The 27948-nt window shown below is 46.8% G+C and overlaps 1 protein-coding gene across 1 annotated transcript in view; it reads left to right on the top strand.

Annotated features, from left to right (window-relative positions):
• The window catches only part of IL6R (interleukin 6 receptor), a 53391-nt gene extending 26550 nt beyond the window's left edge, over positions 1 to 26841 (top strand). The window contains exons 7-10 of the mRNA XM_043455362.1: positions 11418 to 11461; positions 12833 to 12902; positions 16659 to 16752; positions 23021 to 26841. Of these exons, the coding sequence (XP_043311297.1) occupies positions 11418 to 11461; positions 12833 to 12902; positions 16659 to 16752; positions 23021 to 23267 (455 nt within the window). The 3' untranslated portion in view covers positions 23268 to 26841. The remainder of the gene's footprint in view (positions 1 to 11417; positions 11462 to 12832; positions 12903 to 16658; positions 16753 to 23020) is intronic.
• The last annotated feature ends 1107 nt before the right edge of the window (positions 26842 to 27948 follow it).

Here is a 27948-nt window from a genome sequence, read left to right as displayed (position 1 = left end):
CCTGGAAGAGGGCATGGCACCCACTCCCGTATTCTTGCCTAGAGAATCCCATGGACAGAAGAGCCTGGTGGGCTCTTCTACAGTCCATAGGGTTGCAAATAAGTTAGACATGACTGAAGAAACTTAGGATGGATGTAACAAGTCCAACTTCCCTCATGGCACAGTGGTAAAGAATCCGCCTACAATGCAGGAGATGCAGGTTTGATCCCTAGGTTGAGAAGATCCCCTGGAGAAGGAAATGGCAATCCACTCCAGTGCTCTTGCCTGGATAATCCCATGGAGAGAGGACAGGCCATGGGGTTGCAAAAGATTTGGACATGACTTAGCAGCTAAACAACAACACCATTTATCTGCTCAAGATTTTGAAAAATGGTCAGCTGGGCAGCTCTTGTGCCAGTCTGGCCTGAATGAGAAAGTAGCTGCATCAGGCCTGCACTGTCCCAGATGGCCTCAGTTTACCACGTCTGATGGTCGACGCTGGCTGGTGGAGGGGGCCCTTGCGTCTCCCTGAGGTCTGTCATCTTTCAGCAGACCAGCCTAGACTCAAGAGGGGAGATCCACTCCACAACTTGATGGGAAGAACGGCGAAGAACTTGTAGCTATATTCAATTTACCACAGTTACTAATGCTTTTTACTTGAAAAAAATTGTTAAAGGTAATAATGATCATTTGTGAGTAATTACTGTGATTAGTGAAAAATTCCAGGAAAATACAAAGAATAATTACTCCCGGTATTCTGATCACCTAGAGAAAACCAATGAGAACATTTTACTATACTTCTTTCCTTTTCTAGGTATATTTATATGTGTTTATGTATTTATATATCAAATTTCATGAGTATTCCCATGTAATTAAATATTTTTGGAAAATCTATTGTTTAGCAACTGCATGACTAATGTTTTTTTTTTAACCCATGGGAATTATTTTTTTAACTTTTAAAACTTTTATCAAATTAATACATGCTCATGGCAAAGAAGCAGAAAAGGGCTTATAATAATAACCAGTGTCTCTTGTCCTACCCCTTCCCATTTTCAGCCCTGCTCGCTAGAGGAAGCTGTTTTTAGTTCTTCTGTCCCCTCCTCTCTGAACAACAAACTAACATGGCTGTGTTTTTTTCCCCCAAGAAAATAATATGAGACATTATCTTTTCACTCCTTCCTATGAAATATTAGGATTTAATAGACCTACATCCAGTGCAGGAATCTCCCTGATTACAAACCAAAGAGTGGGAGCCCAGCCTCCGCTTAAATGCTTTCAGAGATGGAGAGCTCATTAGCAGCCCATTCCACTGTTCCCAGTGTTCTTATTATAGAATAGTTTCCAGGTTTGCTTCTGTGTCAGATCTCTTTAGCCCTGCAGTATAACTGGACCAAATTAGTTGTTCTTAAATACTAGGCAGTTAAAAAATAATAGGGACTTCCCTGGCGGTCCAGTGGTTAAGACACCACACTTTTGAGTACAGGAGACTCGGATTTGATCCCTGGTCAGGGAACTAAGATCCCACTTGTCACATGACACAGCAAAGAAGAAAAGAAAACTTTTATTGAGTATGTATGGATAAAAAAGAGAGGACAGAAATGATATAAGTTGTCCAGACCCAGCCCTTTCTTCTGTCTTCTGCCACTTTTTTCTGTCGCTGGCTTCCAGGAGACCTATACATAGGCTGGCCTTCTTTCCCCAGAATGGATGATGTGATGAGATGGCCTTTCCTCTGCCCTGGCTTTGCAGTATGTAGTCCTTGTTCTTCCTGTCCTGGGAGAGCCAGAGGAGTGGGCTTGGGGCTTAGGGTGTCTTCTTAGTTGGATGCAGGCAATGTCAAGTGCAGGCTCAAGCAGAGTCAGGTACTGCTGTCCCCTCTTCTGTCCATCAAGAGCAGGAAGCAGCTTTCTATTGGACCCTATCCTCAAAAGTTTATTTCCTGATGAGACCTGGACAAGAAGGGAAGCCTAACTACTCTATCCTACTTAGAAAGGTCATTTAAATAAATCAGAACATCCTTCAGGCTAGATTGTGTTGACCTGTCCATAGTTGTCTTCGGTTTGTATATACTTTGAGCCAAAATATGCTGAATACCAAACATTAATATGGCCTTAGGAGCCTTTGCGAGGGGAGTGAATCATTTGTAACATTGTGTGGTGGAAATGTTCTGGATACAGGCTGCACCTATTTACCTTTTATCCCAAGCACTTAATTTGGATGGTCACAGATAGCTTTAGAAAATCTTGTTTTGTTAGAAAGTTCTTTCTTTTTTTTAAAAGTTGTAGTAAAACACAAATAACTTACAACTTACCATTTTAAAACATGTGGTTCAGTGGCATTAAACACCTCACATTGTTGTGCCACCCTGACCAACATCCAGCTCCAGAAGCTCTCCATCTTGCAGAACTGAAACCCTATACTTGTTAAATAGTAACTTCCCATTTCTCCCTACCGCCAATGCCTGGCAACCACTGCTTTACTTTCTGTCTGTATGAGTGTGACTGCACTGAGTACTTCATGTAAGTGGAATCATACTGTATTTGTCTTTTTGTGACTAGTTTGTATTACTTAGAATAACTTTCTCAAGATTCATCCTTGTTGTAACCTGTGTCAGAATTTCCTTCCCTTTTAAGGCTGAATAATATTCCATTGTATGTATATACCATAATTTGTTTATCCATTCATCCGTAGATGGACATGGCTTGCTTCCACTTTTTGACTGTCGTGAATAATGCTGCTATGAACATGGCTGTACAAATATGTTTTGATCTCTGCTTTCGGTTCTTTGGAATATATACCCAGATGCATAGTTGCTACACCATATGGTAATTCTGTTTGTAATTTTTTGAAGGACTGCACCTTTGTACATTCCTACATTCCTATCAGCAATGTGCAGGGTTTTATTTTTTTCATATCCTTGTCAACGCTTAGTATTTCCTTCCTTTCTTCTTCCCTTCTGTTTCTTTACTTCTTTCTTTCTTAATACCTGTCCGTATGGGTGTGGTATTGTGGGGTTATTTTTTAATTGGAGGATAATTGCCTTACAAAGTTGTGCTAGTGAATCAGCTCTAAGTACGCACATATTCCCCCCCTCCTGAGGCTCCTTCCCGCCCCCACCCGCTCTCATCCCTTTAGATCATCACAGAGCACTGAGCTGAGTTCCTTTCCTCCACAGCCGCTTCCCGCTGGCTATCTATTTTACAATGGTAGTCTATATACGTCAATGCTGCTGTCTGTCTGTCCCACACTCTCCTTCCCCCACTGTGTCCACAATGGTATTGTGGTTTAGATTTGCATTTCCATAATAAGTAGTGGTGTTGAGGATCTTTTCATGTGTTTACTGGCTATTTGTATATCTTTTTGGGAGAACTATCTATTCAAGTAGAAAATTCTTTCTCATGTGAACCCAACTCTGGTCTCACTGGGCCTTGGTCTCCAGGGTAATCCCTGATAAGTCTGCTAGTCTGCTGTCTCTGAATGCTTCTGGAATTTCCAGGGGACTCGCATCTGCTTGTGCTTCTGTTCCCAGGCTGTTAAAATGGGATGGCTTGTGGATTCCTTACCTGTCTGGTGACCTTCCCTCAAAGCTGGTCTCATCTGTGGTTGTTCCTCTTTGAATTGTTGTATTCTCCGGCCAGTGGAGGACGGTGTGGTAGGCACATGTCTTTGACTGTTCAACCTCAGGTTTCCGTGACTTGCTACAGTGATCACGTAAGCTCAGACAGAACTCTTTTGACCACTTCTCACATAAGCAGCTGAAAGGTTTGAGCTCCTATTCTGTATCTGTGTGGGTTTTGAGGGGAGGGTCTTCAAAACCCCAGTGGTGAATATAGCCAAGGGAGAAACCAGCTGCTCCCGTTTCCACTGAGGGCAGAGCAAGAGGAACCTGGATTATTCCTAGGCAAGAGAGATTTAGGTTGGAAATTGGGGAGCGCTTCTGGAAAATGAGAGGGAGGTTATGTATGTTTTACTGAGGTTACATATGTTTTAGAGTTATTTGACTGTTTGGGACGTATTAGTACACTAGATACTACATTGATGGGCTTTCTAGCCCCAAAGACCTGCCTCCATCCCTAAAGCCCAGACAGGTAGGATGCCCCTGACTAGGTGTGGAGGTCCTGACACAGAGGCCAAGAGAAGTACATTGGACCAGGAAATCGGGTTGTATGACCTTGGTAACGTTAGTTTACCTCTCAGAGCCTCAGTCTTCTGTAAAATGGAGATGACGTGACCTGTCTTGTCCCCTTTGGAGAGTTTTTATGAATTTAGAGAATAAAACATTTCTTAGAGATAATAACTAGCACTGCAAGTGTAGGAGGATTAGTAATTTGAGTGCAGTGTTGATTGGTTCTTGGCCCTGGAGGATCCCACGTGCTGTGGAGCGATTAAGCCTGTGGGCCACAACTGTTGAGCCCAGGGCCCTTGGGATAAAAAGAGCGGGGCTGTGGACATCCTAGAACTGCCGCCCTGGATACAGTCCTGGACTCATTGAATCGGAATGTAGAGGGGAATGTGAAATGGGTATTTGAGAAGGCTTTCCCAGTGATAGAATGTGCGGGGGTGGGCTGGGGGAGGGGCTGGCGTGGCATCCCACTGTAATTGATAAGGCTGTGGCGCAGACCACACTCCGGGCAGTTTAGAAAGAGCAAGAAGAGCTTCATGGAGGAGGTGACATTTGCGTTATGTCTTGCAGGGTGTTGTAGGGGTTTCCCAATGGGGATTATAGGCAGCGGGAACAGCACGTGCAAGGACATGGACTGTGCGCAAACGCAGGGCTGTTTGGCCTGGCTGGAGCACAGGTGTGTGGGTGGGAGGTCCGAGGGGGCCGGGGCGGGGGGGGGGAAGGCCTGAAAAGAGAGGGGGTGAGGGGGAAAGGTGTGGGGAGGGGACTAAAGAGCCGGGGCTTCAGCGAGTGCTGCCCCCTTGAGGCCGAGACCTGGCTGCACACAGTCTTGCAGAGGCAGCGAGGGTCCCAGCCTGAGCGCAGGGCAGTGAGTCACACAGTTCTGGGGTCCCTGCTCTGGCCAGGAAGGCCAGGTGACGGCCAACAGCACCTGCCACAGTGATCACGGAGTCCCTGCCTGTCAGGGCTGATGTCACTCTGATGTCCGGCCAGGAAGGAGAGGTTACACATTGATATGGTCAGCTGCTCTTTGCAGGCCGGGAGTTCCTCACATTTGTCCTCTCCGACAGCACTGGAAGGGCTGGCATCCAGCAAGCCCGTGGACCCTTTGCACAGCAAGCTGGGGCAAAATGCTAGGGAAGAGCCCATTAGGCATAAGAGGGTCGTTTCTTGCTTTCATGAATCCCTTTAACTCTCTCTCACACCCTGCTCACCGACACCTGGAAAATATTAAGAACCACCTGCGACAGGTAGTGAGCAGCGTGGACCCATTCTTGGGAGTCACACTGCTGAGGAGGTGCTAGAGGTTTGCGTCCACATGGCCTTTGGGGGACCCAGAGGCTGGGCTGCACATGGGCCTCCCTGGCCTGATCCCTTCAGCCACATACGATCACCTCAAACCCTCCAGTCGTCCCATTCTGGGGGACTTCACTGCGTTCCTTCCCTCGGCACGCCCCGAGGGGAAGTTGTGCAGGTTAAAGAGTACTTGGGGACACGTTTCTGAAGAGATCGTGCCCCTTCACCCCTCCCTGGGCATCCCCTGACTCTGCTGTTGTGCCGTTTTCCACGGCGACTCCACGTGCCCCTTCCACAGTGCGGCCTTGTCGTGTCACTGGGTGCAGTGGTCGTCGCTGGGCGGACTGGGCTCTGGTTGCTGGCACTGCCCCCTTCCCGGTAGGGCCTTAGGGAAGTGCCCAGGTTTGCTTAGTTTTCAGATGGGAATGATATGCCTGCTTCAAAACTTCCAAACCAAACCCCTGCCTCACTGGGTTGAGAGGACTAACTCGCTGGACAGCAGTTCACACCCAGCCTGGCACCTGTAAGTATATACCAGATGCTAGCAATTCACCTGTGTTTCAGGCTACATCTGTCCCTTGAGCTCTGGATTCTTGTCTCTACTCTGCCCAGAGCTTGGACCACAAGCCTCCCTGTGTTCTTTGTCTGGCGATGGATGCTACCATCTAGCCCGCTCTCTGAGCCAGGACATGCCCAGGATAGCAGGCCAGACCACCCTCTCCCTTGGCTCAGGTTTTTATCCCATGTTGGCAGGATTCTTTTTGTTATTTATTTAGCTGTGCCTGGGTCTTAGTTGCAGCATGTGGGCCCCTTGCGTTGGGAGTGCAGAGTCTTAGCCACTGGACCCAGGGATGTCCCTCAACAGAGTTCCTACAAGGATCCCTGAAACTGAATTCTGTCTCTGGTGAGAGAGCACCAGGTGTCCTCCACGCCACTGCTATGGGCATGTTTCTAGATCACAAGCCTGAATGTTACTCCCTGGTCTACAGCCATGACTCCCCTTAACTTCCAGGTGAAGCTCAAACTCCTGAGCTTGGAGCAGAGGGCCTTCTCCGGCTGCCTGCCCACCACCCCTCGTGCCTGGCCCTCACTCGCCTCTTCCCCTCCGGTGGGACCAGCACTGTGGCACTCATGTCTGCCTCTTCATCCACCTTCTTTCCGGGCCCACCACTGCATCACTTCCTTCCACACCCTCCCTACCTGCTCCATTTCTGTGCATAGCTGAAAGTTACCTGGGATTTCTATAAAATTTCAAAGAGAATTTTGGGTACCCAAGAAGGTCACCAGCTTTTCAGTTTGCTAAGTAAGGACCTAAAATTAAATGGTTAAGTAAAAAGTGCTCTGCTGTGCTTATTCGCTCAGTCATGTTCGACTGCCAGGCTCCTCTGTCCATGGAATTCTCCAGGCAAGAATACTGGAGTGGGTTGCCGTTCCCTTCTCCAGGGGACTCTTCCCGACCCAGGGATCCAACCCAGGTCTCCTGCATTGCAGGCAGATTCTTTACCATCTAAGCATCAGGGAAGCCCAAGTAAAAAGTAGCTATTGCCATTGACCGTCACTCATTTCATAAGAGGATCAAACAAGGGCTTAGCCAAAAAAAAAAGAAACAAGGGCTTAATCTCAGAAGGAAGACACTTAAGCTATGTAGCTATCCACTTTGCTTTTTCTCATTTGGCCTCAGACTAGTAGACTTCTCCACAGACTGTCCTGGGTGGTGCTGGGGCCCGGGTAGAGGTGATTTATTTCTCCTCAGGAGATTGTCAGCTCCTCAGTGTGAGGTTTTTGGCTTATTTGTTTTTCTGCACAAATGGAAAAAAGTGAAAGTGAAGTTGCTCAGTCATGTCCGACTCTTTTCGACCTCATGGACTGTAGCCTACCAGGCTCCTCCGTGCATGGGATTTTCCAGGCAAGAATACTGGAGTGGATTGCCATTTCCTTCTCCAGGAGATCTTCCCGACCCAGGGATTGAACCCAGATATCCCACATTGTAGGCAGGCACTTTACCGTCTGAGCCACCAGGGAAGTCCCACACAAGTGGAGGAACTGTGATGAGCTTTCTGGTTGGTGGTTTATATGTTGTGAGGGAAGGTGTGTAGTTCAGAGTGGAGGCGCTGCCTGGCGCGCCGCTCAGCTTGTGGGTCCCTGTGTCTCCACCCTACCCCCTTCTGTGAATGAATGGCTTTGTGGTTCGTCCCTCTCCCCTCGTTCCTTCATCTTCCTTTTTCTTTCTTTGGCCTCTTCTTATCCCGGCCCCCTCCTGTGTTCCCTCTCTGTAGTCCGAGCCTGGAGCCTAGTAGCCCGTATTTTAACTGGTCATGATATACAATTTAAAAGTATTGTGTTAGAAAATGTTTTATGTTCTGTGTTCTGAATTTAGAGTCAGCTTTTAAACAGATGTTTTTGTGTGCTGGGCGCGTGCTAGGTCCTTTAGCCTGTGATCTGAGGTGACCTGTGTAGAAGGAAGCCACCCCCTTCCTTAGAAACAAAGAAACAAGGTCTAAAAGAAGTTGTGTGCCTTGACCAAAGCTGCAAATCTGGTATGAGGGCCTCTGCCATCTTTCATATCGCATTTCTCTATTCCAAAACCCAAGTAAGCAAACCCAAACCCATTTTCAAATTAACAGAAATAAGTCTTTTGTTTTAAAAACTCATGTGGAAAAAACTCACAGGTAGTTTCTCTTAGTCTCACTTACTGGATATGGTCATTCATTCACTCACTTTGTTATGAATATAAAAGTACATCGTCCAGTCTGGAAATATTAATATGGGGACACACTCAGTGTTGGATGTTAATGTATCAGTCTTTTTTTTCCCAGGTGATTTTCCATAATTGAAATTTTACTAATTACAGTTTTTCAGCAAGATGCAGGTTAAGTAGTGAGTTTACAAAGATGAGTAAGATACAGTCCTTGAATTTGAGAAATGTGCAATCTAGAGATGATTTTTTTTAAATAAAGTGGAAAAAAGTTTATTCTTGGAGTCAGAAAGCTTTAACACTTATTTCTTACAAAACTTCAGGCAAGCTTTCTAACCTCCCTGTGCCTCATTTTCCCCATCTGTAAAGTGAGAGTGGTACTAATACCGATCTCAGAATACTCAGAGTACTGTTGTGAGAATTAAATTAGTTTGTGTAAAGTATTATAGGTAAGATGGTGCCTGGCACATAGTAAACCCTCAGTAAATGTCAAGCATTTGACATTATGGTCTCATTACCACCACCGCTGTCCTTATGCCAGTTACTTCCTGGCACACAGGGGCATATGGAAGCCAGGGAATGCCAGTTCCTTCCCCTCTTTCATTCCACATGCTCGCTGCAGTGAAACACTAGGAAATATAAAATACTCTTGTCTAAACGGAAAAAATGTGTTCTCTGATGTTGCTAACGTTTTATAGCCTTCCTGAGCCTGTGTCTGTAAACCTGTGATAATAGTACCTGCCTTGTAAGATACTATGAACATCACGTAGGCAAAGAACCACTTGGAACTGGAGTAGAGTGAGCGTCCACCAAGGTCAATGGTAGAAGTACTAGTGATATTTTATTAGTATGCAGTTAGTAATATGATTATTAAACTTATTTTCCCCTGAGCCCTAGTTTCTTCTGTAAAATGGAAATGTTTATTAGTAATAGCAATACACCTTCCATCTTGGGGGACAAATGGTCTGAGGCAGGGGTTCCCGTTGTCATCTATCTTGAAGTAGGAAATGGCAACCCATTCCAGCATTCTTACCTGAGAATCCCATGAAGAGAGGAGGCTGGCAGGTTACAGTCCATAGGGCCACATAGAGTCGGACACAACTGGGATACTGACACTATTGTCACCTAGGGAGGTTTTTAAAAAGTCTTGTTATATAAGACAATCTTAACTATGTGTTGGAAAAATTTTGTTCAGTCTGGTAACATTCCTGGGCTATTTGAGAGAAAATTCCTACTTTATCTCTGGAAATCTGAGCCACCAAAGGTTACACATCCTTTTCTGGACCTCATATCATGTTGGGGATCAGAGCTGAGGGTCAAAAGTATACTGGTCTCCCTTTCTTCCTGAAATATCTTTCTGGGTTTGAGGGATCTTTTAAAGGCCCTGATGGCTGAAACTCACCATGGTGATTCTGAGGCTATAGGTCAAGGTTTGGACCTAAAAGACCACTGAGGAATCTGAACATGTCTGGGTTTAAGAACCACTGGACTGAATGACCATCCACGGTCAACCATATTTCCTATGTAGAGTTGTCCCTGTCTCCTGGTTTTAGCTTTCATTCTAGCATCCCCATACCCTCCTTTAATCCTTCAGTCATCCCCTGCTATGAGTCTAATTGTTCCCTGTTTGGTTGGGCTGGGAAGAACACAGAAGAATAAGAGACTGTGTCCCTCCCATTTATCCAAGGTTGGTCTGGGGCTAAGTTGCTTTGTGACCTTGGAGAAGCTGCTTTCCCTCTCTGGGCTCTGTGTACAAGGCGGAGGGTGAACACGTTCCTGTGTCCCTTCCAGTGCTGCTGGTGTGTGGTGTGTGGTGTGTGGTGTTTTTCCCCTCCTGGGGAAGGCACGCCCCTTCTGGAAATTTCTGTCCTGAGCAGAAGAAGGGTCACCCTCTCCTCCAGCCCCTTGCTAGTCTTTCTACTCCTGACTCAGGGAGGCTCGACATCTTTGTATAAACTGGTTCTGTGGTATTTTTAATTTCTTGATGGAAAAATGATGAACTGAAAAGAAAATATTTTAAACTCCAGAGCACTCAGTGCCTGGTCCCTCGGGCCCACGTTTGCGGCTGAGTCAGGCCTCGTGTCAGCGTTCTCGCTTTGATACTTGCCCTTCTGCAGCCTTGGGGGTTTCTGCAGTAACGTGGTTCCCATGGAAGGGGAGGGGCCCAGGAGGGTGCCCAGTCCACCTCCCTTCTCGGGCACAGTATATTAAATCCAGCCAGGCAGTGAGAGTCTGTTGTTACATAATTAAAAAAAAATGTATTTATTTATTTGGCTGAGCCGGGTCTTAGTTGCAGCATGTGGGATCTTAAGTTGCAGCATAGGAGATCCAGCTCCCTGACCAGGGATCGAACCTGAGCCCCCTGCATTGGGAGTGTGGAGTTTAAGCTACTGGACCACCAGCAAAGTCCTAGAGAATCTGTTGTTTAGATACATATTTTTATTGCAAAAAGGAGCATAAAGGAGATTAAAATGTTAATGGTGCTTATATCTGGCACTGTATATCCTTCCTTTTTTTTTCTTTCTGTGTATGAATATATATTTGTTGTTGTTGTTTTGTTGCCAAGTCAAGTCTGACTCTTTGCAACCCCATGGACTGCAGCATGACAGACTTTGCTGTCCCTCACTATCTCTCGGAGTTTGCCCAAGATCATGTCCATTGAATTGGTGATGCCATTCAACCATCTCATTCTCTGTCACCCTCTTCTCCTTCTGCCCTCAGTCTTTCCCAGCATCACAGTCTTTTTTTTCCAATGAGTTGGCTGTTTGCATCAGGTGTCCAAATTTTTGGAGCTTCAGCTTCATCCTTAGTCCTTCCAATGAGTATTCAGAATATATATTACGGTATATCATATAACATGGGCTTCCCAGGTGCCTCTGTGGTGAAGAGTCTGCCTGTAATGCAGGAGTCGCAGGAGACTTGGGTTCGATCCCTGGGTCAGGAAGATCCCTGTGGAGAAGGAAATGGCAACTCACTCCAGTATTCTTGCCTGGATAATCCCATGGTCAGAGGAACCTGGCAGGCTACAGTCCATGAGGTCGCAAAGAATTGGACATGACTGAAGCAACTTAGGACACCGCATGCAAAACTTTGGATCACACTATATGGGCTTTGTCTTGTCTTACATTTTTCATTTAACATTATATTTTCTGAAATATTTTTAAAGACTATTGCAATGTATCATTATATCAGAATTGATATGGCTAGTCCTTTAGGGGTGGATAGTTGCTTGTTTTCAGCATAAGATTCATTGTGATTAATTTTATTCCATCAGTCAGGACTTCAGGGTTCATGAATCATTAATAATGACTTTTCTATCCACAGAGTCCAGGAGTTCTGCTACGACCGAGCTGCCCACCTCCACGCAGGTGAGCTCACGTTCTTAGAAAAGGGTCATGGCAACAGGACCTAGAGTTAAGGGCTGTGGGCTGGTGTCAGGCAGACGTTGACCCCAGTTGCACCTCTACCACTTACCAGAAACGTGGCTGTGAGCAACTAGTCTGAATGCAGGGGCTCTGTAACGCACACCTATGTAAAGCAGGGGAAGCGCGGTTCTCTTGTCCCAGTGACGTGGGCCGCGTAAAGTGTGGATCGGTTCTGGCCCGGCTCTCTGAATTCTGTGTGTCTGGTGACTGCTGTTTCATCTCTGTACCTCTGGGCATCACCAGTAGCTTAGCTTGTGTATCTGTGCTCTTCCCCTATGGATTCCTGGTGTCATAATTTTCTGAAAAGAGGATTACCTCTGAAGCTGCTTAACAAATCCTTGTGTAATCCAATTTCCCATTCAACTACATCTCCTCTCCTGGTCCTTAATTCCCTCAATGCTTAGCGGGGAGGCTCAGCCACCCCTGGAGCTGGGCAGCATGGGGAAGGAGCCAGGGTCTTGCATTTTGGCCATATTGGATGTAGGACTGTCCAGGCACCAGCGGAAAGAGTTCCAGGGTGAAGCCACACTCACGGGGCTGGAGGGTGGAGGGAACTGATGCTGAGAACTTGCCATGCCTCACTAGGCTCTAAGCCTGGCATCTCCTTCCTCATTTGATCCTTATCATCACCAAGATTTGGGTGCCCGAATGATCATGCCTGTGCTGATCAGTCATGTCTGACTCTTTGCGACCCCAAGGACTATATAGCCCACTGGGCTGCTCTGTCCATGGGATTTTCCAGGCAAGAACACTGGAGTGGGTTGCCATGCCCTCCTCCAGGGGATCTTCCCAATCCAGGGATTGAACCCACATCTCTTATGTATCCTGCATTGGCAGGCGGGTTCTTTATCACTGGCACCACCTGGGAAGCCCATGGTCATGCCTACAAGGGAGGAAAACTGATGCCCACGTGGATTAAGAAATTTTCCCTGCATTCCGTAACTAGTAAGAGGTGGATCCAAGATTCTAGCTTGAGCTTTTCCCAGTAAGTGGTAGTACCCATGCCCTGGCACCAGACCCATAATACATCTGCTGTTTCAGGTTATTTATTGAGTATCTCCTCTGTGGAAGGGGTGTGCCCTTAAGCTCCTGGTGGAGAGCCATGTGGGAAGAAATCCCCACCCCGAGTAGGCAAGCTATAGATACAAGTAAGTTGAGAGTGACAGGTCAGACTAGGAGAGATCCATGAGCTAGAGAAAGGAATGCCATGGGTGGATCAGGCAGGAAGGGAAGGAGGAGATAGTGCCCGAGCTGGGTCCTGAATGATGGTGGAATCTGCAGAAAGAGGCTCACAGTGAGGAATTTTTCTTTTAGGCACCTACTACTACTGAAGATAATGCAAGTATTTTCTCCAAAGATTCTGCAAAAACAACCAGCATCCCAGGTAAGGACTGGATATTTTTGTGTTTCTGTTGCTTATGGGGCACAAAAGAACTTGTCTCTGCAGAAAGTCCTTTCTTTTTGGAAGTGTTGGCAGAGGGCTGGTCTGCTTAATGAAAAGGATAGATGGCAGAAATAGTCTTTTATTACTTTATACTTCCAAGTTTGATATCATTAGCTAAGATATAGTGAAGGGACCATAAGAAGAGTAAGATAGATCAGTAAACTATGTCACTTTTGGCCCAGAATACAAATGAATGTGCTACAAACAAAATTACTAGAATCTGTAATGAAGTACACTTTGAGGAATGAAATAAATCTTTGGGAAGCCCTTCGTTCCAATGCTTCTGATTCCCTACACCTGCAAGACTAGGGAAACTTAGTAATATTTGCATCAAGAAAGATCCCAACCAGGGCTTCCCTGGTGGCTCAGTGGTAAAGAGCCCCCCTGCCAATGCATGATCCACTGGGGAGACACGAGTTTGATCCCTGATCCTAGAGGATCACGTGCTGCAGAGCAACTAAACCTGTACACCACAACTGTTGAGTCTGTGCTCGAGTGTCTGGGAGCTGCAAGTACTGAAGCCCAAGTGCCCTGGAGCCCGCGCTCCACAGCCAGAGAAGCTACTGCCACGAGAAGCCTGCGCACCGTACTAGAGAGTAGCCCCCACTTGCCACAACTGGAGAAAAGCTCACACAGCAACCAAGACCTAGCACAGCCAAAAAAAAAAAGAAAAGGAAAAGATCCCAGGTCCTGTGTTTGCTTTACTATTAATATATGGATGGGACTCATGGAGTCCAGGCTCTGGAGGCTCAGTAGCTGAATACATTCACCTGATAGCTCTTGGGGTTTCTGAGGGAATCCTTGGCCTCCATACCTTTAACTGGGCAGATTCCTGCCGCACCTGGCTGCCCATGCCCTGTCATTCTATTGCAAAGCCCTACCTAGTGTAGTGCACTTAGGGGGACCTGCCAGACACCTGGGGCTAAGCTCTGCTTGCACAGCTGGGAGCTTGGAGTCGAACCCATTCCTGCTCTCCCAGAGTCTACCATCCAGCGGGCAGGCTCTGGCAAAGAGTGAACCAGTAACTAGCGGAGAGTGGAATGTGGCCCAAAGGGAGCCAGAGGTAAAGCAAAGTGGGATGTAGAGTCCTGAGGGAATCACAGAAAGTTCATAGAGGAGGTGCCATTTGAATGACCCTTGAATGATGTGGGTGGGACAGCAGGAGGTTGGGGCAGCAAGCAGTTCAGGGGATACTGTGGAGGAAGAACCCTTGAGTCTTCTCTACCCATGCTCACCGATGATCTGTCTAATCCAGCCCTGTGTCTTTAAAGACCGTCTGTGGGCTGATGACTCCCAAATGTATAGCCCTGTCTCTGACCTTCCCACGAAGATTCAGCCAGACTGGTGTATCCAACTACCTAGGTGACGTGGCCACCTGATACCTACTAAAACTCTCAGACTTAATGTGTCTAAAAGAGAATGCTTGATGCTTCCCCGCCTCTTCAACCCAAATCTGTTCTTATCCTTCTTCCTCATTTCAGTAAAGACAACACATCCTCTGGGTTGCTGGGGCTGGGAGGTAAGACAGGCTTCCTCTTCTAAGCCTCATCCCATGTCCAGTCCTTCAGCGGGTCCTGTCAGTTGTATCCTGAAGTTTGTCTAGGAGCTGACCACTTCTCACCCCCTCCACTGCCAACACCTGGCCCAGCCATTGCTATCTTTTCTCCAGTAGGACTTTAGGGTCTGCCTGCTGGTCTCTTGGCTTTTAGCCTTCTGTTTTAATATTTATTTTTATTTATTTATTTATTTATCTGGCTATGCTAGGTCTTAGCTGTGGCACCTGGGTTCTTTTTAGTTGTGGCATGTGGAATTTAGTTCCCTGACCAGGGCTTGAACTCGGACTCCCTGTACTGGGAGCGTGGAGTCAGCCACTAACCCACTGGATGTCCCTCCTGGCTTTTGTCTTAAGCCCCAACTGACTCTTTTCCAGCCAAAAGCCAGAATGACTCTTAAAACACAAATTTAAGCTCTTCTTGGCTCAACACCATCTTGTCTCCCAGAGTAAAAGCTGAGGACCTAACAAAGGCCCTAGTCTCCATGAAGTCAGGCCCTGATCTTTCGGTCTGACCTCCTCCTTTCCCTCTCTCATCCGCCCTGCCTTCCTCATGTCCATACGTGCTCACCTCATGGCCTTGGCACCCACTGCTTGCTCTGCCTGGATGCTCATCTCCTGACCTCCCCTGGGACAGCCCTTTCATACACCCAGGCCTCTGCTCAAATGCCCCCCGCCCGGGGAGGCCTTTCCCGATCACCCAATTTGACAGAACCCGCTACTGGCACGCCCTGCTTCCTATGCTTTGCTTTCCATCATCGCCTTTGTCAGTGCTGACATCTTATTAGGTATGTATTTGTTCATCTATCTCCCTTGATTAGAATGTAAGAAGATCCAGGAAGCCAGGAGTCTTTCTGTCATCCAATTATCTGTATCCCTGAGGCTTAGCACAAAGCCTGGCACATGACAGACACTCAATAAATATTTGTTGAATGAAGGAAGGAACAAATACAAAAGATGGTGAAGTATTAGTGAAAGAGTAAGCCAAGCATACACGAAATGGCTGTCTCTGCTAAGAGACCTAGGACACACTGGGAGATGCCTGTCCTGGTCAGTGCCCACTACAGTTTGGGCTCAAGGCAAAGCCTGCGTCTACTAGACACCCGGAGTGATGACTGGCATCACATCTTTATCAGCAGTGGGTACCATTTAGGGTGGAGGAGCCTGACTCCCAGGTCCATGAGACTGCAAGTATCTGCATTTTCAGTGGAAGGGAATGCTGATTTTGTTCAGATTACTCTCTGTCTAGTCCGGGCACTGTCTCTGGCAGCCATGGGAAGGAGCTTTCTCTGGAAGGACATGGTTGTTTGTGAAGCTATTTTGTTTTGCATTCATTCAATGAAATATTTTGGTGGGCCTGCTTTGTGCGAGGCACCACTTGAGGAGTTGGAATGTTAAAAGTGAAAAAGACACACATGGTCCCTGCTTTCAGGGAGTTTAGGCTAGAAGTGGAGCTGGGGGAGTAAGCAAGGCGGGCCAGCGTGGAGCAGGATCACTTCTCAAAGCGAGTGCCATCATCTCATGTGAGATTCAAAGGCCAAGTAGGGGGACTGGCCAGCAAAGGGAAAGGGGTGCAGCAAGGGTGGACACACATTCTGGGGGAGAAGAGAACACGTGTACAGGAGAGGGAACATGCGTGAGAAAGATGGACTGAAATTTAGGTGGCTGGGGCTTGCGTACCAACTGGGGAGACAGGTGAGAAGTGATGATCCAGTGGGGACAGCTGCACCCAAACACTTGATTTAAAGCATCTGAGCCTCCAGGAGCTGCTGTCAGTGAGGTCCCCTGAGGCTCTGCTTCTTGCATGCCCCTGTGCCTTGTGGGGCCGGCTGAGTGCCACTAGAAAAGCCGCTCTGAAAGTGAGTGGGAGTCTGTGGCTGGCCGCAGGCTCAGAAGCTCTGAGCTGGAGGTGTGTCTCTTGCTACGTGGTGGCATCCTGGGGTCTGTCAGACTGTGCTGGGGGAGACCTTCTAGAGTTGGCTTTGGCCAGAACACTGGCAAATTTGTCAGGCAGAGCTGTTTCCTCCTCCACGGGTGAGGTTCTTTTGAGGTTTTGACAGCACCTGCTGAGTGGTTTGGTTTTTTTTTCCCCTTCTTTCCTCTGCTCCTCTTCTTTCTCTCCCTCTTACTTTTTTTTTTTCTAGTGCAAGATTCTACTTTGGTACCACTGCCCACGTTCCTGGTGGCTGGAGGAAGCCTGGCCTTCGGGACCCTCCTCTGCATTGGCATCATCCTGAGGTAAGAAGGGCCCCGGGGTGGCCCTGCAGCGTTATCAGGTTTCACATCTAGCTTTACCAGCGCTAGGATGGTGGCCATGGGTTGATTCCAGATATATTTTAGAGGTAGAATGGACAAGATCTGATGACAGCTTAGATGGGAAGGATGAAGGAGAGGAAGGAATCAAGTCTGACCCTCAAGTTTCTGGCTTCAGCAGGACAACCAAGTAGAAAAACAATGCTTATATGTTGGTACCACTGGGGAAACCCCAAGTGGGCAAGTTTGGGAGGCCATTCAGATCACTGCCACCAGGCAGATGGTAGTTGGGGCCATGGGAGAAGATGGGGCCAAGAATGTCATCTGTGGAGTACAACCAGAATATTATGAAGAGGAGGAGCTGAGAAAGGGACTGAGAAGGAGTGGCCTGAGAGGGAGAAGAAGAGGCAGGAAAGCCTGGTTGTGAAAGTGTGTGTTAGACACTGAAGAAACACCTTAGGCTCTGGGATTGCAATATGAACATACCCTTCCTCTCCTAAGAGCCACAGACTGAAATGAGTAAAGTACCACTTGAGAAGTGCCAGAACAGAAGTGCACGGGTAACTCCGAAGTGCCTGGCTAGACTACCTCCTTGGGGATATTCTATATTTGAAAATAAGCAGACCTAGCCGGTCACCTTTAAATGTCCTATCCTAGTGCCGTTCTCCAGTCATGGTGAGGGCTTGGTTGGTGCTCTGATCACTGTAGTGCCATGCCAAATCATCCCAGTCTCTTTCCAAGCAGTCATTGGTGTTGCCATTCATTCCCAAGCTTGCAGAGAAGTCACCTGACAGTGCTCCCAATGAATGGGCAACAAAGAAAACTTCCAGTGTTCATGATTTTACTGCAGGAACTAGCAATTTTGCATATGCTGATGCCCTAAAGGAGATGAGGCTGGGATCTGGCTTTGGATGGTGGTTAATTCCAATGATAATATAAGGAGAGGAGAAATTCCATCCTACTTTTTTCTATTTTTCCTGTCTTTTTCCTTGTTTGTAACTTGCAAGGATTCTACCCGGTGATTGTGAGAGGTGGTCTTTGAGGTGTTTGGGAAGGAGGGGTAAGACTTTGGCAGACAGCTTTCCACGTGCTAGCTCATTGGAGTCTCACAGTGACCCCGGAATAGCTCAGCCACCAAGGTGGTCTGGGTTGGAAGATGAGGAAGATAACAACTCAAACTCTGTTCGGGGTTGTTTTTGCTTTGATTTTTCAATGAAATAGCAAGTAAGCTGTTCCAAGGGTGTGCAGAAGATAAGGTTCTTAAAGAGTAACTCCCTAGAGGAGCCGAGAACTCACTGTCTTTTATACCTTTGGGCCAGAGAGGGGCCCTGCCAGCTTTCAGAGGTCTTCCTACTCCCTTCTAAGGGATTCTTTGCCTCACCTCAGACCCCTCTTCTTTCTGTATCTATATCATCTGGGTTTCAGATGGACTTTCTCATAATCCACCAGAGACCCTATAGAGCAGTGGTCCCCCACCTTTTTGGACCAGTTTTGTGGAAGACAGTCATGGACCAGAGGGTGGGGGGTGGTTTCAGGATGACTCAAGTGCATTACATTTATGTGCACTCTATTTCTATTACTATTACATCAGCTTGACCTCAGATCATCAGGTATTAGATCACAGAGGTCAGAGACCCCTGTTCTAAGGGATTCCTTGCCTTACCTCAGACACATACTTCTGTGTTCTCTTTTTATTTCTATATCATTAGGGCTTCAAAAGGTCTTTCTCATAACTCACTGCAGGTCCTGTAAATATCATGATTATGATTTCCACTTGACAGATGAGGAAATTAAAGCTGAAAGAAAGTAGAGTGATTGCAGCTAATAAGGGTGAGGCTAAGGTTCAAACCCACAGCTTATGCTTCTTGGATAGGGCCTTAGGGGTCATTTAGTCAAACTCCTGAACAGCAGCAATGAGAGGTAAGCTGACTTGCCCAGGAACACATACTTCGTTAATAGCAGAGACAGGACAAGGACTGGTGTCCCGAGAGTGCCTGCCCACCGTGCCACTGAGGTCAGCTAAGAGGTGGGCCTAGTCCTATAAGTCCACTGTTGGCCGGTGGCCCCCCAACAAGCGGTGCTATCTTGCTGTGCTGTTAACTACGAGGAGAGGAGTGTTAGGCTGGGAGTCGGCCACAGTGCTCATCAGAGGCCTAATTTGCCAATATGCTCATGCTGCTTGTACACTGGCTGGTTGCTACACAACCAGAGTCCCTGAAGGCACAGTGCTCTGTGCAGAGAACATAGCAGTTGTTTATTTCCTAGCCTGATGAGTTTCCATCCTCCCGTATAAGGCTAATTTATTTGGAAAGAGGCCAGTTAATTTCAAACAATGAAAAATCACACTATTTCCAAAAGTCCCCCATGTCAAGAGAAGAGTATCAGTAGGGGTTTCCTTGGTGGCTCAGTGGTAAAGAATCCCCCTGCCAATGCAGGAGATATGGGTTCGATCCCTGGTCCGGGAAGATCCTATATGCCACAGAGCAGCTAAGCCTGTGTACCACGACTGTTGAGCCCGTGCTCTAGAGCCCGGGAACTGCAACTATTGAGCCCAGGTGCCACAACTCCTGAAGCCTACGAACCCTAGATTCTCTGCAACAAGAGAAGCACGCAGTAAGAAGCCTGTGTACTGCAATGAAGAGTAGCCCCTGCTCCCTGCAACTAGAGAAAAGCCCATGCACAACAACGAAGACCCAGTGCGGCTAAAAAAAAAAAAATGAGTATCAAGAGATGCTGTGGGAGCCTGGGGTGGCAAAATGGTTGGGCCACCATGACCGTTGGGGTGACCAGATTATTACAGTGGATAGAATGAGAGGCAGATGGAGGCAGTAAAGCCCACCAACCGGTCACCATCTTTTTATTTTTAGTACACTTATTTTGTGTCTCAAGCAAAGCACAGTATCTTCCTAAGTATTTTTCCACCAATATACTATCTTTTTAAATGGATGTTGTAACTTCAGAGGGCCATTCTCCCCACTGTACTCCCTGTGCCCCAGGGTGCCCCCATTTATATCTATTTTATGCCATCAGGCACTGGGAAAATAGGCTTTTCATAGCAGAGAGTTACTTTTCTGCACATTTATTTAGAATGGCTAACACTATTAGTTGAGGACTTCCTATGCATATGCTTATGATTTAAATCATTTTGTATTGAATGTAGTGTCTCATTTCAATATTTTAAAATCACACTCTCTCATCTCCGTGGTTAATTATAAGTGTTTTTTAAGTTTTTTAAAAAAAATTTCTCTTAGTTGCAGAACCTTTTCTTAAAACAAAATATTGCACATGTACATGTTCAGTCGTGTTCGACTCTTTGTGACGCCATGGACTGTAGCCCACCAGGTTCCTCTGTCCATGAAATTCTCCAGGCAAGAATACTGGAGTGGGTTGCCATGCCCTCCTCCAGGGGATCTTCCCAATCCAGGGGTCAAACCCACATCTCTTGTGTGTCCTGCATTGGCAGGAGGGTTCTTTACCCACTGAGTCACCGGGGAAGCCCCAAACTAAATGTTATGAAGTCCAAATATGTAAAATAGGTAAAAGATGGAGGTAAGGTGCAGGTGAAGTCTGGCAGCTCATCTTTTGGTTCCTTCTACCTGCCCCGCACCCTCTCCAGCCTCCAGGCTGTGCTCAGAGCCCTGCCGAGGGCAGGACAGTGCCAGGTTTGGATGGACCACAGGCCTAGAGGTTTCAAAGTCCCCTTAGTGATTTGCTGAAAAAGTCTCATTCACTCCCCAAAATATTTCAAAAGAAGAAAAGCTCACCTTTCTCAGTTACCCATCCAGTTGTTTTGAAAAAATCTGAGGACAGAGGCTGCTTTCCATATGGGTTAAGTAACATCAATAGAAACTTTAAAAAAATTGTGAACACAATTATTTCCTAAATATCCGGAGTTTGCTGAATACTGACAAGCAGCAAAGAAGGACTGATGCTGAAGCTGAAGATCCAATACTTTGGCCACCTGATGCAAAGAGCTGACTCATTCAAAAAGACCCTGATGCTGGGAAAGATTGAGGGCAGGAGAAGAGGGTGACAGAGGATGAGATGGTTGGATGGCATCCCTGATTCAATGGACAGGAACTAGAGAAAATTCCAGGAGATGGTGAGGGACAGGGAAGCCTGGTGTGCTGCAGTCCATGAGGTTGCGAAGAGTCGGACACGACCTGGGGACTGAACAACAACAAAGCAAGAAGGGAGAAAAATCATGCCTTAAGCAAAGACAGCTACTGTTAATTTTTATTTTTATTTATTTTTTTGCTACTGTTAATTTTTAAAATGTAGAAGTCTGACAAACATACAGGAAAGTGCAGATGTCATAAGTGTACAGCGCCATGCCTTTCCACAAAGACACCCATGCAGCTGACACCCAGATCAAAAGCACTTTATGTTTAGATGAATTTTCTCCAAGTCTTTTTCCTCTGCATAGTTTCTTGTTTGTTTGTTTCTTTTGGCTGTGTGGCAGGATGGTTCCCCAATCAGGGGTTGAACCTGTACCCCCTGCATAAGAAGCAGGGAGTCTTAACCCCTGGACCACCAGGGTTTGTTTTTCAGAGCCATGATTATTCTGTATCCATAACTCTGAATCCTGCCTTTTAAATGTAGCGTTAGTTATATAACATAAGCACTTCTTATTATTAAAAGTTTTGGTAAACCTCACTTTCATCACTTCTCCATTAGATGTATATACCCAAGATCACTTAACCAGCCTCCTGTTATTGGGCATTTGGACTGTTGTTTTGCTTTTATAAACAAGACTGTGTTGAACATCTTTGTTGCATAAAGCTTTTTCCATAGCTATGTGCTTTCCTGAGGGTATATTCCCAGAAGTGGAATTCTTGGATCAGAGGGTCTGAATATTTTGAAATCCAGAGTGTAATGACTCTGTCTTCAGTTCTGTCATGCCAGAGGAGGATTCCACCCAAGAACCCAGCGTAGCTCCAGTAAGCGCCCCTGCTGTGTTCTCCTCCTGTGCAGTGCCTGAATGGCGAAGCCTAAGTCACATTCTGCAGATTGTTTATTCCATTTGGATAACAGGCTAAGAGCCAATGGCATATTTGGAGCCAACTATCAATTATTTATCATAACAAGGACAGGAATAGCCTGTCGATATAAAAAGAAACCTAAGGAAAATCCCCAAACCTTGTTTTTGATGTTGGTTTCCCCTCTCCCCTCCCAGCCCTTCCTGAAGTAGCTGACGTCTGGTAGAATTGAGAGAGACCACCTTGCTCCCACTTTGGGGTCAGTGGGCAGCAAGTTAGCCCATGACAAAGTGGGAAGCGGGGGGAAGATGGGCTGCCCCGCTTGCCTGAGGGCCCCTCAGGGAGGAGACCTGACTGTACCTTTGAAGACTGCTATCTCCATCTCATCTTCCTTTGGGCTGTCAAGTGACTCTTCTCAGTCACTGAGCTCTGGCTTTGGGCCCAGAGTGGAGCAGGGTGAGCGGAGCTGTGATCAGAGAGATGTCTATCTCCTTCCTGTTTAACACCGACTTTCCTGTCAAATGAGTCACTCGTGCCCAAGTGGTGCCCATGGCCGAGTCTGTGTGAATGTGCCAGTGTGGTGGGAGGGGACCCAGAGGTGTAGGGAAAACTGGGGACTGCAAGCATATTGGAAGCCAGAAGCAAAGGAGGGCTGTTGAGGGAGCAGGACAGTCCTTTTCCTTCCCTACTGAAAGAATACTGTCTCTCTTTTTTTTAAGTGAGTGGATTTGGGACTGAGAAGGTGTCCCGCTGGGCTGCCTCTATGGTTGTGTTAGTCTTTCAGTCATGTCCATGTCTAACTCTTTGCGACCCCATGGGCTGTAGTCTGCCAGGCTCCTGTCCATGGGATTCTCCAGGCAAGAATACTGAAGTGGGTTGCCATGCCCTTCTTCAGGGGAGTCTTACCTACCCAGGAATCGAATCCAGGTCTCCTGCATTGTAGATGGATTCTTTACCATCTGAGTGGGGCAGAACAAAGAACAAATTAGGTTCTCAGGTGCTATAAAGAGGCACTCAGAACCTCAGTTTCCCCATTGGTAAATTGGATCCACCATGCAAACCTATTCCCTTGGGGTATTTTTGATAGCTCTTCAGAGGATTATGTAGTTCCTGGTGATAGAAAGCAGCCAATGAATAAATAGTTATCAGTCCTTGGAGCTGAGACCCAAGAGTACCAGCCCACCAGGGCAGCCAGCTGCTGGTGTTTTTCTCTTGGGTTTATCACAGCAGGAACTCAGCATTTGCGTGGTTTGTCTTTGTGTGTCTGTGTGAAGGTTCAAGAAGACGGGGAAACTGCAGGCTCTGAAAGAAGGCAAGACGAGTGCACACCCGCCGTATTCTTTGGGCCAGCTGGTCCCTGAGAGGCCCAAGCCCACCCCAGTGCTTGTCCCTCTCATCTCCCCACCGGTGTCCCCCAGCAGCCTTGAATCTGACAACACATCGAGGAACAGCCGGCCGGATGCTAAGGGCCCTGGGAGCCCTTATGACGTCAGCAACAGAGACTACTTCTTCCCCAGATAATGGGTAGGCCTAGCAGCCTGGGGTGTCAGGCCCCTAGACTGTGTGGATGCTGAAACAGACTGGCTTAGCACAAATCGCTCCTCACTGCCATGCCAGCTTATCTCAGGTACTTGGGGCCTCTGGCTTCACCTTTTCAGAAGTGCCTCACAGAAAATTCTACGCTGGGTGAAAAAGATTTGCTGTATTGGTTGAGTTTTGAATCACCCTGACCCCAATGCGCTGATTACACGGTGAGAGTGAACTCAGGCCCCCATGAAGAGACGGGTGTCGAGACTCTACTGGCCACTCAGGTGGGCAGAGCTGGGTGATTGGGGAGGCTTGGGACTGCCCCCCGGGCTTGGTGTGGACGAGCCGCTGGCCACCCGCGCACCCCCGCCCGCCACCAGGAGCTGCAGCCTCAGATGGGTGGGATGGATTTCCAGCCAAAGACCCCCCGAGTCGCTTATGTCTTGACCCACTGCGTGGTTTTCTCTTCTAGCTCAAACTCCTGAAACCCAAGTGCCTTCGAAATTCCGTTTTTTCTAAGCCTGAGTATGGGGGAAGCTCTCTTCTGCTTTTCTTTCCCCGAAGCTGAGGTGGGGGCAGATAGTATCTCAGGGCCTGATGGTTTGAAGTGGAATTATAATTAGTTCCTCATCAGCATTTTCTGAATGTGAATGTTCGTCCTAGGCACTTGCTGAATCCAGAAGCAAGTGCACTGGCTCGATCTCCCTTTTTGGATCCCAGGACTTCAGGAGAGAAGCCGAGAGGAAGGAGGGGAGTGGGGCAGGGTCTCCAAGCTTATCTGTAGTAGCATTGCTGAGGGGGACAGAGGCCTCTGCACACCGTCCCCCCACTTCCCGGCTCCCCAGAAGGAGAACTGGCATCAGGGAGGCTTCTGCCAGTTGTGAAATCAACTTTGCCTTGCTCTAGCTTTGTTTATTTTGTATTCAACTGAGCCGGAGTAACCAGGGAAGATAATATTTATGCAAAAAGACAAAAGAACCTGGCAAGAATGGGTTTTAATTTGGTTTTTTAAAAACTGCTGACTCTTTTATCTTCAGAAGGTAGAGCATTCAGTATTAGTCGAGAGTCAGTAGATAAATGACGGGGGAAAGGCACAATGACTTTGTTTAGCGCAAAACTCAATCAAGTGACAAAGGAGGAGAAAAGGTTTTCCCCTATAAGAGAAGAGATTCTGTTTTCATTCTAAATTTTGTTTTTGCCTTAAAAAGTGAAAAAAAAAAAAAAAGGAGAAAAAACAACTCTGCCCCTTTTCTAATTTAGCGGAAAAGGCAGCTTGTTACTACTCCCCCAGGCGGTCGAGAAGGAAATGGTGTCCAGCTCCCAGGTCACAGTGCTGGGAAGCCAGCCTCCCACGATTACTCAGCAGGTCAGCTGAAAATCCCCACCACTGAAAGCCACGAATCCTCCGGTATCAGACAAGGTTCATAAAAAAAAAAACAAAAAAAAAACCTAACCTTGATGCCTTCCTCTTTAGTTAGTTCCCTGAATGTGATTCAGTTCAGCTAGTATTGAAGCACCGACTGAACGTCTAGCCATAACACTGCACCAACCACTGCAGTGCACTTTTCTGTCTAGGCTTTGAAAATTCAGTGAAGTTAGTGGTTACCCAGACAGGCACCCTCAAGTATCCTGGGAAGTCCCAGAAAGAAGCTGTGATTAAAATCAGTTGTGTAACCCACCACTAAAAATTTACCAGACCACAACACTTTTGTAGCAGTCTCCCGTTTTAGAAGAACAGCCACCAGCACCAGACAGGTGGAAAAAGGACAGAAATGATCATGTTTTGTTTACTGTTTGCCAGGCTCAAACTGTGATGACGTTGGGCTACATGGTGACTTTCATTGCTGGCTTTGGCTGTAAATTTCAGACTCTGTTGCTGCCTTTGGCAACTAATCTGAAGTTGACAGAAGTGAGGCAGGTGGTTTTGTTTTGTTTTTCTCTCAAGTTTTCTTGACCGAGACCAGCAAAAATGCTGTTAAAGGGAAATATAGAAAATGAGAATCTGCATGAGATAGGATGATTCTCTGCCCACAGTTAACTCTTGACAAAGTTTTACCCACGTGTAATATTAGCAGAGCCAGGCAGCGGTGCTGGTGGAAGATGTGAAATCCAGATAGCTCATGACTGCTGAGAGCTAGGCAGCTTTGATCTCCAAATTGTTATTGCTTTCATTATTATTTGAACGGAACTGCCTTTTTTTTTTTTTAATGTAAGAGGTTTTTTTTTTTCCCTTTATTTTTTTATAAGCTAGTATAGATGAAGGAAAAATGTTTGTCTTCTCTTGCTTGGTGTACATAGGTATACACCCTAAGCTCTCTCTGTCTTTGAATCTATGGTCAGTGAATGTGTGTTTCAATTCACAGGTCATTCTTACCTGTGTTTCTGCAGCACACGTGTGATGCTATTCTCCTAATACCTGTAGCAATCTGCTACACAGCCAGAAGGAAATGTTAGCCCAGCAACAATTTTTATTACAGATGGACAGCTTATCCTGCTGGGTAGGAAACGTTGAAAATATGCTAGTTCAGGGTTTCAGTTAAAGTGGTCATTAATTCTTGTAGCATTAATGAAAAAAAAATTTTGTTTGTAAGTGTCAAGGAAGTAGCATTGACTTTGTGCAAAGCCTTTGGTAACTCTGAAAGCTCTTTGCCCTGATGGAGCCTTGCCCTTGGCAGTTTGTTTGCCAGGCTCTGGCCTCACCCCAGTCTCTGTCATTTGTCTGCTGTCCCCAAGGGAAGGAAACACTATCACAAGGGGTGGAATCTGCTCCTGGAACGGATTGGGAGCCCACCTGGTGGGGATCAGAGCTCGGCTCAGCAGAGCTCAGTGGGGCAGACTGGGGTGGTCATGGTTTGTGGGTTTTCTGTAGAATGTTCAGGAATGTCTTGCCTGGCTGCTTTGGTCCTGGGCTATATCGCTTCATCAAAGACACTTAAGATTGCCCCAGTTGGGGAGGAGTCTGACACCCAGCTCCAGATTGAGTTGGTAAGAAATTTCTTAATTTGGAGAAGCAGTGGCAACTGGTGGTCCCTGGGAGCATGAGCCTGGATCCCAGTCTCCCATGCAGCAGTTGGCAGTGGGGCTTTTGCCAAGCTGGCTCCACTTCTGTGCCAGACACTCCCAAGCATCCCCTAAAGGTCCTTCTAGCATCACGTCCTCCGTGTAGCCTGGCTCCAGCGCTAGCAAGTTTCTATGGCAACCTTAATGATGATTAAGGAACATTGTCAGATGTATGAACATATGCTCAAATGCAGATCTACTTCAGAAGCAAAGGATTGGAACAGCGTGTAGCAAGGCTGTTAATTAATAGAGAAACCGTATTTGGATGGAGAGCACACATCTGTTAAATAGAATACCTCAACTTTATTTTTTTCTGGAGAGAAATAATAGTTTTAAGTTTGTTTTTTTTTTTACCTAATTATCTGAAATCAAATACCAAAGGCTGGTGATGTCTGTATATGGGGCAAAGGGTCAGTATAATTTTTTTCAGTGTTTTTTCTTTTTACCAGCTATTTTGCATTTAAAATGAAAATTGTAAATGTTTGAAATAAATAAGTTCTAAAAAATATGCCTGGGAGATAATGATGCTTTGACGCCTGGGTCCTTTCAAGGAAAGACTTGCATGGTTACTCGGGGAAAGGGGTGAGAAAACTTGGATTTAAAGTCAAGGAGAACCATTTGGGGGTGAGCTTTTCCTTAATGCAGGATTAAATTACCTCTGGAAAAAAATCAGGTGAGTTTAAGAAATAAGTTGCAATTTCTCAAAGACTTTCATTTTGAAAGTTATTTCCCCAAATGAGCCCTGGGGTTTCTGGAAAGGGCGTAGGTGCTTCGGCCTTTTTTACATCATTATCAGGTGATGGACCTGGGGGGAAGGAAAAGGGAGGGCCATTATTCATCAGAAGACTGTTTATTGAACAGGGGTTGTTAACGGAATCACAAGTCAACCCTGAACCTCTCCATCATCAGGCTGCATCTGTCCCCTATTGAAAAGGATCCTCCATAGGAAACCTTGGGACACTGCCATCCCACATCTTCCAAACAGAGGAAGGCCTTCATGTGGATGCTCTGTGGATAAGAGTTGCTGTGTAAACAGTTCAGGGCTGGGGAGGAGGAAACTGCATGGAAACCTGGAAATTGTGTAACTCAGACCTAAAGCTGAAGTGCCAGGCCCCGCTGTGCGGTCCCCCCCACCCCCACCCCCAGGGAATCAGAAGAAAGCCTCACGACCGACCACACCTATGGGGCCCATCGGCTCCTTGAGGATGCCACAGTTTCTTGGACAGGTTGGTCCCTGTCTTGCAGAAAGTGACACGGGAAACAGATGTCCCATAGTGGCTTGGCTGTTTGGGCCCCATAGAGGGTGTGGGAGTGAGTGTAAGGAGCAGGAAATGGAAGAGGGTGGCCCCCCCACCCTTCACCGCATCACTGTTAGGATGGTAAGGCTACGATGCTCTTTCTGGAAGAGAGAAATGAGAGAGCAGATGGGGGATCCTGTAGAGGATGGCAAGGAACATTCAGTTACTGGAACGACCATTAAGGAAAGCGCGTTCCTTATTTTTTGATGCAGAAGGACACCAAACCTTCCCCCATGTCTGTGAGACGCGCAGGCCAGAGGCAGGAAACATGGTTCCTTCCTGCATAGCAGAAGTGTGCTGTTGAAAGGCCTTAAACT

This window comes from Cervus canadensis, chromosome 2, assembly GCF_019320065.1.
Source record: "Cervus canadensis isolate Bull #8, Minnesota chromosome 2, ASM1932006v1, whole genome shotgun sequence".
In the NCBI taxonomy this organism is placed as follows: Eukaryota; Metazoa; Chordata; class Mammalia; order Artiodactyla; family Cervidae; genus Cervus; species Cervus canadensis.
The sequence above is the reverse complement of the archived record's forward strand: the minus strand, read 5'-3'. Positions and strand labels throughout refer to the sequence as shown.